At 30.1% G+C, this 20,247-nt stretch overlaps 1 protein-coding gene across 3 annotated transcripts in view; it reads left to right on the plus strand.

Moving 5' to 3' along the window:
- Positions 1-521: 521 nt before the first annotated feature.
- LOC141532780 (zinc finger protein rotund) overlaps positions 522-20,247 on the plus strand; it is a 75,688-nt gene continuing 55,962 nt past the window's right edge. For 2 of the 3 annotated variants that reach the window (XM_074251277.1, XM_074251278.1), the window contains exons 1-2: positions 522-1,094; positions 2,030-2,323. In XM_074251277.1, coding sequence (XP_074107378.1) covers positions 711-1,094; positions 2,030-2,323 — 678 coding nt within the window. In that variant the 5' untranslated portion in view covers positions 522-710. The remainder of the gene's footprint in view (positions 1,095-2,029; positions 2,324-20,247) is intronic. The other variant, XM_074251279.1, reaches the window with a different exon arrangement.

The following is a 20,247-nucleotide window of genomic DNA, read 5'->3' on the forward strand; positions in this document are numbered from 1 at the left end:
ATACTCCACCGCGAACTGCATCTACCAGTCGCGCGGTTTACCCGGTCGTGTACATATAAAAAATACTAGCATAAAAAAATACCCAAGTGCTGTTGACAAGACTTTAAAATTTTTTTCCCTTTTTTTGTGACCGCCGCTTAAAAAATTCCCGGTCATATACTAATTACAATTGTCCAAACAATTGCAATTGTCTTGATGCGCGGGTACCTCATTTTTTTTCCTCCTTTTATTTTTTATAATGCCCGTTTGTTTTCCGTCGGCTAATTTTCGTTAACCCCCGCTCTGAAAGACTGCAGGCTCGGTCGGCCTCTTCGGCCGCCGGGCTTATCATGTCCAACGATGTAATTAGCACGCGGGTAATTAACACGCGGCCGATCATTTTTATAAACAAACTTCCTATTTTTTTAATATCAATTTTAATATTTAAATTTAAATTTATTTTACCGAGAGCTCGACCGCGTGGATCAGATTCCCGCGTTAATTAACCAGCCAATTAGACGCAACGTGTAATGAGTTGCGCGCGCAAAAGTTCCTAAGTAATGTGCATTAAATAATAAATAATAAATTAAATAGATGATAATTAATAATAAATTCAAAGCAATCTAGTGATTTAATAAAATAAGTTTTTTAAATAAATAAGTGATTACTGATTGATGTAATTCCGTCGATAAAAAAAGAAAACGTACGAGTTTTTTTTTTTTTTTTATAAAATGTCGAGTGTAAGTGTCGTGTCTAATTCGTCGGTGGAGGTTGACAGTGAGCTGTCCAACAATTCGTGTGTTAAGGATAAGGAAATCGGTGATGTGGAAATCGGCGGTGACGGAGAGCCTGAAGAAGAGCGCGAGCAGAAATTCATGCTGCCTAATGACCTGTACAAAAGTTTGCTCGCGAGCGCGGTTCTTGGGAAGAGTGTACTTACCAATACTAATGGTTACAATAATTTGAACTTTAAGGATAATTTTGCTAACTTTAAAGATAATTTTAGTGCTGCCATTGGTAATATTAAGGACGCGAAGGATCTTAAGGAGCTCAGTATTAGCAGTGTGCCGGCTTTTCCGAGGAATTTAGCGCTACATCGGGATGATAGTGACGAGGTTAGGGATTTGCTTTGATAATTATTTCAAAGTCATTTTTATTGTTTATCATTATGACTAGTTTTTTTTTTTTTTTTTTTTTTTTTCATTATTTGCTTATAAATATTATGCTGGAAGTAACAAATTTTAATCGAAATAATTAAAATTTAATTTTAGTTGATGGATCTTTGAGAAAAATTTGGAGGTGAAAATTAATTTTCTGGCAATTTTATACATTTTGTCCTTTAAAATATTTTTTAAAAAAATTCAGAAATAAAATTTTTTATCTATAAATTTTTTTTTTATTAGTCCAAATAATAATTGATTAAATATTTAAACATAAGTTTGGATAATTTTGTGCTTGTCTAAAAATTTCAGTATTTTAGAAAAGGATTATCAAACAATCCAAAAGAAAAAAAATATATATTTTAGAAATATTTTTTTGACAAGGGCTGACGGACTTTTAATCGGTAAATTTTGTTCCTTTTTTTTTTTTGCATCGAAGCATAGGTCAGTTAACTTGTTCAATAATTTTTATCGACCAAAATCGTACAATAAAAAAAAAATAAATTTTATTGGCTCAAGAAAATATTAACGAAGATTGAAAATTTTTTTTTGCTCCAAAATAAATTTTGTCTCCTTTGAAATTTTTTTTTGGAGCTAGAAGATTTTTTTTCTGTGTAGAAAATGTGACTTTTTAACCTTTACTTTTAAGTTTTCCTTAATTTTATAATTTTTTAAGGAAAAATTTGAATCAAGAATATTTATATCTCTTTAATCCAGAAGTTTAATTTTTTCGGTCATAATTAAAAAAAAATTTTTCTTGGCAGTTAATAATTTTTACGGTGGAAAATAAAATAATATTTTGGGCTTAAAAATAGTAAATAAAAAAAACCTATAAATAAAATTGAAATAGCAACAAATAGAAAAGAACTTATGCATAACAATTGATTTAGTATCCTTCGAATTTATATTTTCAGAAAGCTTCTTTCGCGTGGTCAGATGCAGCGGACGATGGAGGAGGGGGTGGAGGAACAGTGGGGAACAATGGGACCGCGACGGGAAACGGTAACACCGGAACAGTAACCGGTGGGTCAGGAGGCGGTGGAGGGGGGCTGGCCCACTGGGTCAGTGTCATGGCAGAGCATATTCACAACCCCCATTCCACGACCGGAGTCGGTGGAGTCCACCACCAGCAACAGTCGCCTTCTCAACCCCCCTATCCTTGGAACAATGGACTTTCCAGTGACGTAAGTTTTCCAAAATTTTTTCCACGCACAAAAAAAATTTATAATTTTTTTTCAAAATTTTCACTTTTATTTAAAAAATATTATTTTGAAAAAAAAAAAAAGTTTTACAAACGTAAATGCATGCGGAAGAGGAAATAATACGTAAGAGGAGGAAAGGATTGAGTAAAAAAATATTTAAAATAAAAAAAGTGACGAGGGAAGTTTTTAAAAGAGAAAAGAAAAAATGAAGGGCCTTCACTTTTATTATTATTTATTTTTTGCTCGTCGAAGGATGCTCATTTGAATAGATATAATTCTAGGTGGTGGTAAAAGGTTTTTTTTTCTGCAAGCATTTATTTATGAGCGAGACTATGGAGACGAGGTCCAGTAGAAATAATGTGACGTGGTTGGTCATGAGGACTCGCAGATCTTTCTAACCTAATAAAAAAATCGTTTCAAAAAAATCCTTTTGTCTTGAAACGCTCCTAACGGCTACGGGGCTTCCTGCTCGATTATAACCCCCAGTTTTTTTTTACTCGTTTATTTTAATTTTTTTTTGCCATTCCTTACCATTTTTTATTACCTTTTTTTTCGATCTGCGATATTCAAATTTTTTTTTTTGCTCAAGGATTCGCTTTTCCTGTTCCGGTTTCTCGAGATGCTAATCCTTTTTTTTTTTATGAGTTTTTTTGTGAAAATGATCCGGCAGATGGTAAATTAAATTAATTATTTTACAAAAAAAATTATTACTGTCCTTTTTTAACGCCTGTGCATTTTTATGATAAATTAAAAAGAGTTTTAAATATTTGAGAGAAAAATTCTTTGAAAATTTTTTAATGTAATACATTCTTCAATACGCAGTTCTTAAATGATGAATTTCAGTTGAAAATTAATTAATTAAAAGGTTTTCAAGTTAAAAAAAAAAACAAATAATTTTTCTTATCGCTCATGAATGTTTTTTTTAGATCTAAAAAAAAAAGTAAGCTTGTTAAATACTTAAAGAGAAAAATTTTGATTAAAAAAATTCATTTTAAAAAAATATTGAACCAAAATAAATTTTTTTAGCAAGAAAAATATTGGAAATAATACAAATTAATTTTTTGGTTCAAGAATTTTTTTCTTAAGCCGAGTTAACTTTTTTATTCCCATCCACTGTGAAAGTTTTTTTTCCAAAATTAATGCTTGAATTTTCATTAATTTTTAAGTGAGAAAAAAAAATTTTTTTTTTAAACGTTCATTTTAAAAAAACAAAATTTTTCTCATAGAAACGTCATAAAATTTCCTGACAAAAAAAATATTATCCCTATCAATCGTTAATATTTGACACAAATAACCATCTAAAAAATATGTGCACACAAAGCGACAGAACAATTTGCATCGGATAAATATCCCCCAAAAAGATTATTAAAAAATTTGGTTACTACACAAACACAACGTGACACATATGACACTCGAAGATGCAAAGTGATACATTTAAATACTAAAAATGAAATGTATTCGTCGATTAAGAGTACTCGATAGTCTCAAGTGGCTGGTGGGAAATATGTGCATAAAAATCAAAGGATCGCGAGAAAAGATGCTAAAAAAACACAGAGAGAGAGAGAGAGAGAGAGAGAGAGAGAGAGAGAGAGAGAGAGAGAGAGAGAGAGAGAGAGAGAGAATCTCCAACGAAAAAGGCTTAGAGACTCTTTGCAATGTCGGCTGTCGACTGTCGGGCGAAAATGCAGATTGCGGTGATTGTCTTGAACCGTAGTTTAGGGCTCGAAAAAATAGTGTCCCTCGAGTTAAGTTCCAGTGGAGGAATTACATAGTCCACGGACGACCCTAATACTAAAATGTATACACAGGTCCAGTTTTTCTCCCTCTTCCTCCGTATATGCATAAGCATAAAAAGTAAAGCCACACGAGGTGTCTGTCTCAGCCGTGAGAATCTCCGATAATTTACATACTGCAGATTATTTAAATCAATTTATTATCCTGGGCCATTCTTTTCTCTATACTATTTTTTTATTGTCATATAACGTGCGTTGTTTTTGACTCAACCATATACCCACTGGCACTGTCTTTCTTTTTATTTTACTCTTGTGCTCTTTAGGCCACTGGATGCTGATTTTTTTACTAACACCAGTCTTCTTTCGAGTACGCTTCCTATTCGCATTCAAATAACTTTCCTTTATTTTTTAAGGGCGACGACACGCTCATCGCGTACCCATCCTCACTCACTCTAAATTTATGCAACAACTTCTAATTTGGGAATTGAAAAAACAAACGTATATGTATTTATGTTTTTCTATGCTTTGTAATGCGATATTTTCATCAGATTCTATGGGAATTTTTTTAGACAGTTCTTTAATTGGGTCTGAGTAAACAGATGCTATCTACATCTAATACATCTATTGATTTTTTATTTGATTGTCAAGGTACAAGCACTTAATTTGCTTATTTATTCAAAATTACATGATACATTACTTTTAATAAAAATTTTTCTTTTAATCTAATCTTTAATTGGTTCTTTTCTGATGATTCACGTATTGGATCAAAAGAAGACGTTCCAAACGTGGAAAAATTTAAACAAGCTTTAAAATTCAATTGTAAATAAAATTAATATTGGCAAAATTTTTTTTTTAATTTTTTTACAGTAAATAATTTGGTTTATACGTTTGATATGGAATTAATAAAAAATTTAATATAGTACAGAAGTTATTAGTAGAAACTTATTGTATATTCAAACTTTACTTTGATCAATTTACCTTTGACACGAGCGCTTAGGGCGTGAACATTCGGATTTACCAAACTTTTTTTTTCTCTTCAATTAAAAATTCTTTGACCACGTTAAAGGTTCAATAAGCTATGAGCCGTAATTGTTTTCTAAAAAAAAATGTATTTTTTTTTTTCTATTGATACTGTAATTGAATTGAACTCTAATTTTTTTTCATGATTTAAAAAAAGAAATTAATCTTCATCTAGACAAAAATGTTTTATAAAAAAAAAAATTTTTTTTTTAAATTTAAAAAAAAAATTTTTTTGTTATGCATTTCACCAATTTTTTTATTAAATGCCATACTTTTTATTCGGTGTTCTATGAAAAAAAAAAAAAAAAAAAAAAAAATACTTTAATGCATTTTAAATATTTTTCTACGTGTTCTAAAAATTATTAGAAACGTCTATTATTCCAAGTATACATAAAAAAAAAAAATTCTGTAAGTAAAAAAAAAATTCATACCTACAGATCCTGACACAGATCCTCAGCAAAAAAAGTTAAACCGTCATCCCAATTAAACATATCTGCAAAAAAGCCCCGAAAATTTTCAGTTAAATTAATTAACCATTCAGAAGCAATCCGTCAGCACGCAACCACTCTTAGCTCCTCAACAAAAAAAAAAAATGGTAAAAAAAAATTCCGTAGCAAAAAAAGTGAGTTCTAACGAAACGGTTTCGGCGCCCCCGGGCGTCATCATCGTCCACGTCATTCAGCTCCACTCTCTTTTAAACAATCGCGCGGGGTTGCCCCGCGAGAATGTCGTTGCTCGATTTGCATTTCTCAGATAGCAAAAAAATGACGGTGGATTACAAGTGAAAAAAACTGGCTGCAAAAAAATTTTTTAAAAAATAACAACCCAAGGGTTGAATTCATTTAGATTTAGTCCTTTCTCTGTTTGTCTCTTTCTCTCACTCTTAGCTAGTCCTTAAGCTCACGCGGTCCTTTGTCCCTACCCCCCAGAAGTTCTTAGTTTAGGAAGCATTATTTTAATTTATAAAGATCGGATGAGTAGGGGAAATGAGGATGAGCAATGACGGAATTCCTCGTTTAGTTACTCCTCTCTCTCTCTCTCTCTCTCTCTCTCTCTCTCTGTCTTTTTAGCATAATCTTAAAGGGGTTGTTTTCACTATTATTGTTATTGTAATTATTATTCGTAACCAAAGATAGCGAGAGTGAATGAGCGAAAGAGAAAGTTCTCTCACACCCTTAAGTAATGTCTTTCTACATAATGTTTAGTGAATATTCTTATTTAAGCGACTAAGGGATATAAAATTGTGTATACAGAGATATGTATGCTCAGAGAGAACCTCAAGAAAAATTATCCTAAATACTTTTAAGCGTTTTAAGGGATTATGTTTACGGACGCGTAAAAAATCTCAAGGGTTGACCACCCGCTGGGCAAACTACGTATTTTTATAAACATTTTCTCATCGCATCGCTATTATTATGGATTAAAATATTTTTTATTTAATTATTTTGGGTTTTACTTTGTCAGAAAATCGAATCTAAGAAATATAGGAGAATTTTTGTGTTAAATATTTAACACTTTTATGTGTAAATTTAACATTTATTGTGTTAAATTAACACAAAAAATGTTAAATATTTAACATAAACATTTTTAATACAAAAAAGTGTTAAATATTTAACATAAAAATTTTTAACACAAAATTTTTTGACGCAAAATTTTTTACTGTTTAGTAAAACAGAGTTGATGCATGGTAATTTAAAAATATTGTCAAAAAAAATTTTAAAAAAAAAAAAAAAAAGGATGTATAAATATTTCTAAGAAACAACTTTATTTTATTTTTTTCAAAATTTAAAAACGCGTTAGATGAGTTGTCTCATGGCGGCCGATAGATGGCGAGAGGCAGCTTAAAATTTTCGCTTGCAAAGTGGTAGATCGAGTTATTGAATATGATTTGTCAATTACGTAAAATAAAATGAAGAAGCTTAAATAAGTAGTGTAAAGTATCATACAAATATATTTTAAAATTAAATAAAAAAAAAAAATTAATTTACCGCGTTTATCGATTTTTCCCTTATATTTAGATCAATTAAAAACTTGTATGTTATTTTATACAATTATTGTTGTTGTACTTCAAATATGTAAATATCGTAATTAAAATTAAATTTCTAGTTCGAGGTTGATTATTTTTTAATTTTTTTTTTTTTTGTATCAAGTTAAGTCTTAATTCTATGGCTACAAATTTATAATATTGGTCTCAACATTATAAATTTCCTGATAAAAAAAAAATTGTATTTTTCAAGAAAGTATAAATCTATAAATTTATTCAATAATGAGCGAAATAAGCTAGAAAAAAAAATGAAAGCTCTCTAGTAAACAACTGCATAAAAATATGAAAGTTGATTGTCAAAAAAAAATAAAATTTCATCTTTCACGATAGGAACTAAACATATAAATTAAATAATCAGAATAAAATTCGTTGAAATAGCCACTAAAAAAGGGATGTCATAAAATCTTACGAGGGTGATTTGAATTTTAACAAGTCAATAAATAAAATTTCACTTACTATACTACATACTATACCACATAGTACATCTACAAAGATGACATTTAAATTTTAAAAAGGGTCTTGAAAATGTGAGTTGAAAAAAAAATAAATAAAGTATGAGTCAATGAAACTTGTAATTTCTGGTTGATTCCTTATGTCGGCATGTAAAAAGGGTGGTAAGTTTTTCCACGCGAATGCTCAAGTTATAAGTGCACTTTTTATACAATACCAATACTACATAAAGTAGAAAGAGAAGGGAGACGTTTGAGTGAGGAGAAGATATTGAAATAGTAAAAAAGGGTGTCGAAGGGTATCTTAAATGTGTCGTAAAGGTACAAGTATCCCCATAATTTTCGAACGAGGCCAAATGTTGTGACACCAATGGTAACGGGCCCAATCCTTACCGCCAAATGTCTCTCTTTGTTTTATTTGTATTTACATTACACACAAATAAATTTTGAAGATAAATCAATGCTTATTTCTAATCAATTCGAGACAATATTCAATGACACAGCGGGAAATAGTCAACGAAAAAAAATTTATAGGGTTCAATTTTAAGGCTTGGTAAAAAAAAAAAAAAATTATGTTAACCAGCAAAGTCATCATTGAGTTTTAACTGGCAAAAAATTATTTTTTTTTCTTACGATGCTATGAAAAATTAATAAAATTTCATATATTTTTATTACACGGCGAAAAAAACATAGGGATTTTTCCTATTTTTCCAATGGTAACATAGGAATTTTTTTTTATTAACATGATAGAAATATCCATGTGACATAGCAAAAATTCATTTATGACATGAAAAAAATTTTTTTTTCAATTGAAAAAAAATACAAATCGAGAAAACACCATTCTGAAATTTTAAGGATATTTGTAGAAAATGTCAAAGTTTCATTTGAAAGAAAGAAAAAAGAAATTAAAAATGTTTATCATTGAGAAATTAAATCTAAAAAATTAAATCTAAAAAATAACGATGAAGATAGGTTTGAATAATTTTTTTCTATTTTTTCCCAAAAAGAACATTTAATAAAAAAAATTTTGAAAAAAAAAACGTCCCAATAAGTCAATTTTTGAAAAAGTTATGGCAATTTAAGCCACACCGTCCATAATCTGCTGGATTTTTAATTTTTTCGAAATGTAAAGCAAAATTTGAAAAAAATTTTCTCGAATTTTTTTATCACGAACCGACTGTATATCAATGTTTTAATTTTAAATAATCTGAAATTGCTCGAATGAGAAAATTGTTATGTAAATTTGTAATTATTAAATTAAGGTACCTAAGTTTGAGTGATAAATAAATTTTTCCTATGTCACATGGATATTTCTATCATGTTAATAAAGAAAAAATTCCCATGTTAACATTGGAAAAATATTAAAAATCCCTCTTTTTTTCGCCGTGTACTTTAGAAATAATTATAAAAAAATTAAGGAAGGAGTTAAAAAATGTTCAACGGAAAAAAATTCTAGAATAACAATTCCCCGAGTGTTTAAAAAACTGATCTACAAAAATGACTAAGGAGCCATAAGACCTAAGGCGAGGATGAGTAAAAAAATAACGCTAAGAGATGCGGAAAAAATGAATGCATTAAAGGAGGCGGTGCGCACGCAGATAAAATAATATTAAAAAAAAAGCGTATAGTCTATATATCTATATAAACTAGACATAGTCTCACGGTGCAGGGTTAGGTAAGATAAAAGGGTACAGTCACTTTTCTACCCCCATAATATAACAAGAAAAACTGTACACAGTCATATAGTTGTTGAGCCAGAAAGTGGGGGTTAAAACAACCCCCAGATATGTTGTTGCACACCGATCCGAAAATAAAAGAAGAAGAATCACCCCTAAACCCTGATAGCCGACCCAGTGATGTCTCTTTAATTTTTATTAATGACTACCAATTTGAATATTTTTGTTGAATAAGTGATATGGGAACAAATGTCTATAACAAACATTTTGCGCCATTTCTCGCCTTAGGCTACTAATAGTCTACTATTTATAATAATATATATATATATATATATATATATATATATATATATATATATATATATATATAAATATTTGAATATATATGAAAGAATACGAGATATCATTTTGATTTTTAAAATTAAACGTGACACAGACGTATGTCGATCTGCTTAGAGATTTTAGAGATTTCTTTTGACAAATAAAGTCATTGATCATAATTATCCGGTTGGTAGAAAATAAATGGAACTAAGTTTAATGCTTTTATCATTTTTTACTTTATTTTTCCGTTAGAAATTTTAATTTTAATTTCAAAAGAATCTCCTAAAACTTTTTTTTACTTAATATTTTATACATTTACGTTAAACAAGTATTTTAAATTCCGCGCCAAAAATATTGTAATTCATAAGATACTTATTGTTATGCAAAATTGATAAATCTCAGCCGATTTCAAATTTTATTGAATACAATTATTTTATATGGTCGTAAAATTAACAAATTTTGAATTTTTTAATTTTGAATATAGTTTAAGTTAAAGTTTTAAACATAAAAAATCATCGCAGACATCGATACAAATTTTGAATCCAAATTTTTTTTGGACAACATAAAAAAATTTTTATTTTATAAATGCGTCGTAAAAACAAGCAGGATAAAAAAAATTTTTTAAATTGGGTTGACCCTTTTTATAAATAATTACCCAATTTACTTTTTAGCAAGTGAGAACTTTCAGCCGCCTTTCGCCATCTATTGGCGACTACAGGAATTATTTTATAAACCCGCCCCGTCAACTTGAAAAAAATCCTATCTCATTTTTTCTTTTTTTTTTTTTTCAAAAATGAAAAAAAATTTTATTAAAAATTTTTTTTTTTAAATTTAATCAAAAATTTTTTTTTAAAAAATGAAAAAACATTTTTTTTAAAAATAGAATTTTTAAATGAACTTAATTATAAAATGACTATTTAAAGCATAGATGTGTTGAGTTTATGAAAATTTTTTATTTTGTCGGGATAATTTGCAGCAGCTTAAAAGATAGAATAAAAAAAATAATTGGTAAAATAAAGTGTAGAGAAATTACAATAATTAATAGAAGCCATTCCGGTTAGAAGAACCCGATAGTTGTAATAAAAATTAAAGACTCGGATGGTAGTCGTAAAGCCTGTGTATAATATACTCGAGGGTTTCTATTGGCTATAAAGTAATATGTCGACCCCTTATACATGTTATATGTTATATGTTATGGTACTGTATATAACACACTGGTTAACTGATGGTTACTGATGTTCTCTTACGAACAGAGCCTTCAGTGTTACATACTCCGGGCCACGTGTTCCATATGTGATGAAAAACAGACGCTTACTTTACCTCGAGATACAATATCAAGTTGTACGTAACTCTATCCAAAGTATGCATCACTACCTTTTTTAATAAATTAGCTCACTTATTAACTCGATGCTATTCACTCAAGATTATTTTATTCCGAAATTATTTAGCAGAAGTTCTCAAAAGTTTTAAATTGCTGAAAATTATTAAACCTGCTTCTCAAGAGAGCACTTCAGACGTCCGATTAATAGGACTTTTTGCTTGAGCTATCCAGTCACTGGAGTTTGTCTACTCTATTCTACTTTATTATATACAGATAAATATATGTGCATGTGCTGTGTGAGTTTCAAGTCATTCAAGTGGCTATTGAAAGCTACTTTTCTGATCAACATTCGACACTTGATTTTTGCTACCTTTTTATGAGATGATGTCCGAGTTATAAATAGTCGTAACGATGACTAAACATGTACCATTTCTTTTTTTTTTTTTTTTATTTTACCAATGACTTAATTTTTGAAAAATATCTAGCAAGAAAATTATTATCTTAAAAAAATGTATTCAAAAAGAATTAATTTTTTTTCCTATTTCTGACATGAAAAAAATTTTTTTTTCAATTAAAAAAAAATATAAATCGAAAAAATACCATTCTGAAATTTTAAGGATATTTGGAGAAAATATCAAAGTTTTATATGAAAGAAAGAAAAAAGAAATTAAAAATGTTTATCATTGAGAAATTTGGAGTTTTTTTGGTAAATCTAAAAAATAACGATGAAGATAGGTTTCAATAATTTTTTTCTATTTTTTTCCAATGAGAACATTTAATAAAAAAAATTTTGAAAAAAAAAACGTCCCGATAAGTCAATTTTTGAAAAAGTTATGGCAATTTAAGCCACACCGTCCATAATCTGCTGGATTTTTAATTTTTTCAAAATGTAAAGCAAAATTTGAAAAAAATTTCCTCGAATTTTTTTATCACAAACCGACTATATATTACTGTTTTACTTTTAAATGATCTAAAATTGCTCGAATGAGAAAATTATTATGTAAATTTGTAATTATTAAATTAAGTTTCATAAATTTTAGTGATAAATAAATTTTTCCTATGTCACATGGATATTTCTGTCATGTTAACATAGGAAAAATTCCTATGTTAACATTGAAAAAATTTCTATGTCAACATAGGAATTTTCCCTATGCAATAATGGGAAAAATCCCTATGTTTTTTCCACCGTGTAGGTAATTTAAAATTTCTGTGAACAAGAGTTGTTAAAAATGATAATGATTCTTAATTTAAACTTTGTCATTGTATTACCCATCATTAACTGAAATACTGCAAGAAAAAGTCATAAGAACTCGCTTACGCCTCAAACATTAAAATTTTACTCTATACTATAAAATCGAACGCTCTGCAAGTGAAAACTTTTGACTACCTCTCGCCACCTATCGGACTTCGTAGAACTATTTATTATAATAATGCCTGGAAAAAAATGTTCCTCGAATATTTTAACTTCAGAGATCTACTCTGAAGTTTTCTTAAATCTTGATCTATAAATCTGACTCAGTTTATTGACAAAAAGAATTTACCATAAAATGAAACTGATCAGTTAATTATTTAATTAAGATTTAATAAGCAAGTAGTTAAGTGTTGGAATTATTAATTAAGCATATAATCGAATAATAAAATTAGTGATTAGTTTCCCGATACCTCTTAGCAACATCCAATAATAAAAACCTCGATAAAGTGAAATTATAAAAAAAGTACTCGAGTCGACGGAAAAATCGGAATTAAACGTCTAGACGAAGAAAGGACATAAAACACCGGATTGAAGGAGTTAATCAGTCGATTTAATATTTTTACAAAATTTTTTATTTATTTCTGGTGGCAGCAGCCTCATCCCCGAGGAATTGCACTCTCTTGAACTCACACCTTCCATGGGATCACAAGCCCGTTTACTGAGTGCCCTGGTAAAACAGCCCCTTAAAACGGTTTTACTGCCCTGCACGACGCGCAACGACGTCTAGACACCAGGGCCGTAAAGTTTGACCTACTCACCCCCAACTACCACTCACAACTCCCCTACCTCTCAACTTGCACCCCACCCCACCTCCTCTTTTTCTCCCTCAGTTGTTATGCTCTCCCATTTCTCTATTTTCTCATCTCATTCTTCGTTTCTTCCCCAGCCTTTTTAGTTTATTTGTTTTGTTTTACTTTATTTTTACTCTCGAAATATTCAAGATTTTATGTTTTATATGAACACGTCTTTTTATTAATGTACACCCACTAGCACTTTTACCTGCTCACTCTTTAGTTCTAACAAACTAAATTTTTTACTATTTTCTCCATGATTTCAGTTAATGTTCATATAAATTTTAAGATCACCGCCAACGAAAAATTTAATAACCATCACTATGCGACATTAAATTTTCCTAGAGAACCTAAGTCGAACGTGTGACCATATATTATCATGGATAATCATATATTAACTTATTTAAACTGTCATTTGGTTAGAACCGATACGCATTTATACGGCGAAAAAAAATTGGGATTTTCCCTATTTTTGCATAGGAAAAATTCCTATGTTGACGTAGGGATTTTTCCAATGTTAACATAGGAATTTTTTCTTTTTTAACATGATAAAAATATCCAAAAATTCATTTATGACATGAAAAAAATTTTTTTTTTCAATTGAAAAAAAATACAAATCGAAAAAACATCATTCTGAAATTTTCAGGATATTTGTAGAAAATGTCAAAGTTTCATTTGAAAGAAAGAAAAAAGAAATTAAAAATGTTTATCATTGAGAAATTCGGAGTTTTTTTGGAAAATCTAAAAAATAACGATGAAGATAGGTTTGAATAATTTTTTTCTATTTTTTCCCAAAAAGAACATTTAATAAAAAAAATTTTGAAAAAAAAAAAACGTCCCGATAAGTCAATTTTTGAAAAAGTTATGGCAATTTAAGCCACACCGTCCGTAATCTGCTGGATTTTTAATTTTTTCGAAATGTAAAGCAAAATTTGAAAAAAATTTCCTCGAATTTTTTTATCACAAACCGACTGTATATCAATGTTTTAATTTTAAATAATCTGAAATTGCTCGAATGATAAAATTGTCATGTAAATTTGTAATTATTAAATTAAGTTCCATAAATTTTGCCTACGTCACATGGATATTTTTATCATGTTAATAAAGAAAAAATTCCCATGTTAACATTAGAAAAATAGTAAAAATCTCTATGTTTTTTTCGCCGTGCATTTTATATGTGACCTAATATGATCATGCATGATAATTATACACAGCGATAATTGATTATCGATAATGTCATGCATGATTGTACATAAATTGATTATATGATTACATAAAGAACCAAATGTGTCATCATGACTTACGAGTACGAATATCATGCATGACATTGATGATACAATATCCTGCATGATTATCCATGCCATGTATGATCATGATCACATGCATGAACATACATGATGAGTCATAACCTATTAAAAAAAAATTTTTTTTTTTCTTAATTATCAATATCTTCATATTTATTCTATTGTTGAGATTATAAGGTCTAACCAGATGTTTTTTATTAGTAAAAGGGTGCTGAATTCTGTTATACACCATAAATATCATACTAAAGTATCTCATGTATGTATACTTGTATGCGTATATCATATGAAGTATTTAATGTCTTCTTTTAATCGAGTAATTCTATATCCTGAAGTTTTAAGCTCGTTATTCGCCAGCTTGGGTACGTTTACCACGTGTGGGCTAAATTTAAAACCACGTTGTATGAAAATTATTAAATTTACTAAACTCTTTTTATTTTATTAATTATGTAATTTATATACTTTTAAATTCATAATTGAAGTTAGTTGGTAAACAAATTAGGAAATTAAAAATTGTAATTTTATAAATTAGATTTATTATGAATGCAACATCTTAATATTATTTTTAAAGAGTTTCGTTAGATGACGGTAGTGCTAAAATGCTAGAGGCGTTTTTTAGGTCAAAAGCGCGGGAAATTTATACGATTTAAAAAAAAAAAAAGTTGAATTTAAATTTTTTAATTCTTGTCAATTATTATTTAAAATTCTAGCGCTAGATAACAAAGTTGCAAAGAACAGAATAGATTGCCAATTTTCTTAGTAAAAAAAAAACATAAATAAATTATCTATAGCAAGTCCTTTGTACTTTTTCACAAGTCGATGTACATATTATACAAAGTGAACTAGGAAATCGAATTAAAGTGAACGGAAAAATTTTATCTTCTCAGCAATTTGAAATTTCTAATGTTTAAATAAAAAAAAAAAAAACTCCTTCAATAATAATAATAATAATAATAATAATAACATGGAAAAATTTAAGCTATTTAATTTAATAATGCTTTTCACGAAATTCTTGAAACTATAAAACGGATAAGCCAATAAAGAATGGAAGGATTGAATATAGAGAAAGGAAATAACAAAAAAGCTAAAACTAAACGAGAGAATGAGAATGAAGGTGGTGGGAGTGAAGGTGGGGGTGGATAAAGGTGGGTTAGAGTGTGGGGTAAAATGCATTTTCCCGTTTATACTGTAACGACTTTCGGTTTAGTGTAGCGACGTGGCAAGGGGCACTGAGACACACAGGAGATGTGGGGCCGGGATAGAGATGTGGGGCGAGTTGGGGGGTGGGGCTCGAGGATACCAGCGGCACCGGGTAGAAATTGAGGGTAAAATATATAATATATATGTGTGTAGACGTATAGGTTTATGGGTTTTTCCGCGAGCAGGCCGTGGCTATCCCGCGTCTGGTGGCTCTGCAACTTGAACTTCTATATAATGCCGTACTACTGGTTCTCTAGTGTACGGTTATAAAAATTTAACTGCGAATTGTCTGCAGACTACCCCAGTGCAGTTTTCTATGGCGCGATGTTATGACCAAGAATGGGAATTTCCCGGTTATAACCTAAGATAGTCTTTTAGAAAAAAACTGTCTGGGTCGTGCCGTATACCAACCTGATATTATATAGTCTACCTATATACACTTTTACTCCCTCTTTTATTTGGGTCAGGCTTCGAAAAACTTTACTTATATTATTTTTATACTCTTTTATATTTTATCCAAACTATATTTTATTCCTATCAACAAAGTTTCTTCCTCCAGTCATTTAATTGTCCAATAAAATTAATTTACAGCTCAAGATTTTCTTTTCATGGCGTTCTAGTCGAAGAATTTTTTAAATTTATTAAAATAAGAATCCAAAATTTTTTTCATCTCGATATTTTCGATTTTTTATGATTTCTTCCAACTTTTTTGGGTTTTTTGCAATTTTGTCAAATTTTGACAGCTCAAGGGGCTACTTAACGTTTAGATTCAGATTCAGAGAATTGACATACATAAAAATCATACTTAATTTGAGTTTACAAAAATTTATTCATCGCTGTGACTGCAGTTTTTCTCTTTTTTGCCTTTTTTTTTTGCATTTTACTCAAAATTTTGAGGGTGTAAAGGCAAAACTGACTTCAAAACCGGTCAAAAGTACAGATAACTTTTTTGTTTATGGACCGGTGTAGTGAATACTACTTCAATTCTATTTTCTATTTATTTTCTCAATTTAAAAAAAAAGTTTTATTATATTTTATAGATTTTATAATCTTGATATTTTAAATAAACTGTTTACACTGGTATTACTCCGTTTTTACACCGATTTAACACCGGTGTTATTTTATTTTAAAACCACGTGGTGTTAAAATAAGTCTATTTTTTAAGCCGCTTTTTTTACAGTGTTAAAAAAAATTTATTTGCATAAATACATCCAGAAAAACTCAAAAAATTTACAGCGTCAATTAATTGAAAAAAAAAAAATACTTAGATGAAGAATAACAAAGATAAGCTTAATTTTTCTTTGCATGATTTTTGGCCAAAAATGAAATTCCTATTAAACAATGACAACTAATTTAAAAAATTGAAATGTAACTACTTTATCAAAAGCGACTAATTCTTTCACGAATTCTATTTATAAAAAATTGTTTACAAAAATAATGTTGATACTAAAACAGTAATCAAAAAGCCAGCTCCCGGTTTATCAATCAGAATGTGTAAAGTTTGTAACGAGTAGTATGTAATAGTATATAGTATATAGGGCCAAGTGATAACTTAAAGAAAAGAGTAAGAAATAAAAAGAGAGCGATTGAATGCCAACTGTTGAGTTTTATCACCCGTTTCTCTTATCCTCCTTACTTGAAACCCCGTAGTTTACTCTACTTCACTTTAACTAGACTTTGAACTCAAGACTTTCGACTCCTTGACACAGACTTAGACTCTAGAATTTTTGGTGAACACAATATTATGTTGTAAAATAAAAAATCTAATATAGAAGGAATAAAGTGAATCTGATAGTTGTAGTTGTAGCATGTGTCGTAAATTTATCCTCGATTCGAGTAGTAGTCTTGTCTAAGGAGGGAAGTCACACGATCGTTCACCACATGTGTACAAAATTTAGCATTCTCCGTCCTTGTTCTCAACCAAATTTGTATCGGGGCTATGGCAACTCCGAAAAGACTTACGGGCCTCGGCTTGATATACTTGTATTACTATCTTTTTCTCAAGAGGCTGACATGGACGGAGGATAAAAAAACTAAAATAAAAATAAAAATAAAATAAAACATGTTAGATAGGAGCATAAAATTGTGGGAACACATGTGTTTAATGTTTAAATATTAATCTTCCCACTGTCTATCTCGAGCAGAGTGAGTGAGCGAGTGAGTGCAAGGATGAGCTGAGGGATCTGTACCACTCACTTGCTGCTTTGCTAGTTTATGGATTATTCTGTTATTTATTAATTGCAGACTTTGTTGCTTGCTTTTGGTGACCAGGGTGTTTATGTAGATTAGAGTTTGCTTTTTTAGGAGAGGGTGCTCGATTTATAAGTCGAGTTTTTCGAGGGTGACAGCTCCTTAGTAGGTGGTTAATTAAGGGTTACCCCAGAGAGACATTTGTCCAGCTGCTGTCAATTTATCAAGATCCTACTTCTAGTCGATTGCTTTGGGAAACAAGAGCTTTTTATTTTAAAATGAGTTTTCATGGGAGAAAATTTAGAACTGCTTGTGGGAGACTGAGGGAGTGGAAATTTTAATTCATTCAAAGAGTTTTACGTTTTCTTAATTATGGAAGCTTGTTTTCAAAATTACGGATTTTTATTTGGGTTATTTTTAGCTTGGAGAAATGGGAAAATTTTAACTCTTACGGAAAAATTTTTTTTTATTAAAAATTATAAACAAACATTGATTTTTATTTTGATATTTTTAAAATTAAATTTTTTTTTTTAAATGGAAATAAAAGCAAAATTTTGGAAAAAATTTGACGGATTTTTTTTTTAAAATAAAAATTTTTTTTTCTTTAAAAATAACAAAATTAGTTTTTTTCTAAAATACTGCGTTAGTAAAAAAAAATTTTAAGAAATCTTTTTTAAACGATTTCACAAGTTTTTATGTAAGTTTAACATTTTACGAGCTACTACAATTTATTATCAAAAAATAGTCGATAAAATAGTGATAAAAAATAGTAACTTTACATTTAAAACAGTAATCATAAAATTTATCGAAAGAATTGATGTTTTTTTTACAGAAAATTAAATTTTCTATGAAAAGAGATTTATTTTTTTCACAACCAAGTCAATAAGTCATGAGTTATCTAAATTTAAATACTATATCTTAAATTTAGTAGCTATAAAATAGTGATAAAAAAATTTTGAAGTTGAAACTAATGGATTATTTTTTTTATCGGGAATTAAATGATCTTGTGATTAGTTTTCATGTAAACTTAATAGTCAACAAGTTGTGTACTTTATGAATTTAATCTAGTATTAAGAACTAAATTAAAATAATTTTTTTTGGTAACAGAAAAATAGAATTTTAATTTCTTTTCTAAAATTACAATATTTTTTCCAAAAATATTAAAAATAAAAAAATTTTAAGAAAAAAAAAAATCCGTATCAATTTTTCAAAAATTTTAAATATTTTATAAGCAAAAATTCTACTTTTTTTTTTTACTTAAAAAAAAAAATCCGAATTAAAAAATTTCCCGCCGTAAATTCAAATTCCCGAAAAAATTTATAAACTTAACGACAATCGCACTGATAATCACCCCTCACCCCCAAAAATGATGACCCGTGAGTGACGTCAGATCTTTGAAGTTGAGGTAGGTCGCTTACCCTTATCGGGAAAAAGAAGCCCGGCATATCGGATCTCACATCTTTATCTCGCAGCACCGAAAAAAAAGATTCGCTCTGCGAAAGAACGCCGGGCGTCGTGCCGTTCGGCTGATCAATACGCCTCGTACGCGGACGGTCACGCATGTGCAGGGAGAGAAAAAAAAGGCACCCTCTCTGCTGTGTGCTCTCCTCTTTTTTCCACCTTCTCCACCTTCTTTCCATCGGTCCCTCTCTCGCTCAGAAGCTCGGAGGTTCATCTGGATCTCTGTCTCCGTCTGGATCTGCGTCTCCGTCTCGGTCTCGGTCTCGGTCTCTATCTCCATCTCTTCTTTTCTAGGCAGCCCGATTTTTTCCTCCTGTTACCTCCTGCATTTTTTACGCTTTTTTTTCTTCCTCACCCCCTATCTCGTACGCGAAGCTTTGAGGCACCCGGGGGTGGTTAGTATCCTCCCAGCCCTCCTCCTCCTCCTCCTCCTCCTCTTCCTCCTCTTCCTTCTCCGCAGCCGCTTCATCGTGGTTTTTTTTATTTTCTTGCATCCCCGTCCCCTTCTTCTTTACTCATTACTTTTTTTTTCTTTATTCACTACATCCCCCTCCCCTTTGCCTCTTTTGCCCCCTTTGCCCCCCTTTTACCCTCGTCCAGAGCTTCTTTTCGTCGGCGTCCTTTTGCTATCGAAGCTCTCGCCTATTGTACCAATACTTTCTTGCATTCTCGATTCTCCCTCACAAGCACATCGGGTTTTCCTTCTCTCCTCCCTTCGGGTTCAGTTTCCCCCGTGGAGGAAAAACTATGCTTTATTTTATATTATTTTTATTTTTTAGCCATGTCTTTTTTTCCCTTTCTCCACTTTATACCTTTCTTTCACTCGTTTTTACCAACCTCTGAAGCTCCCAAGCTCGAACCAACATAGGAATAGCTACGAAACATAGGAACATAGGAATATAGGAATACACGGTATAGAACAGAAGGGGAACCAATACAAGAGGAAGTAAAGCCTTCGAAACCCACACAAGTCCATCGGTACTCTGACGAGCCGCAAGGGGTGGAAAAAATACTCCCCCATCTTTTTATTTTTTCTTTAGCTTTAGATTCCCTCTACTCTTTATTTTTTACTTTTTTAAAAACCCCACCACCAAAGAGGACTCCGCCGATGCCTCACATGGCTGCTTCCAAACTCCCAAGCTCCTGG

The sequence above is a fragment of the Cotesia typhae genome, unplaced genomic scaffold, assembly GCF_013202065.1.
Source record: "Cotesia typhae breed Kobodo isofemale line unplaced genomic scaffold, CoteBio_Ctyphae contig_69, whole genome shotgun sequence".
Classification (NCBI taxonomy): Eukaryota; Metazoa; Arthropoda; class Insecta; order Hymenoptera; family Braconidae; genus Cotesia; species Cotesia typhae.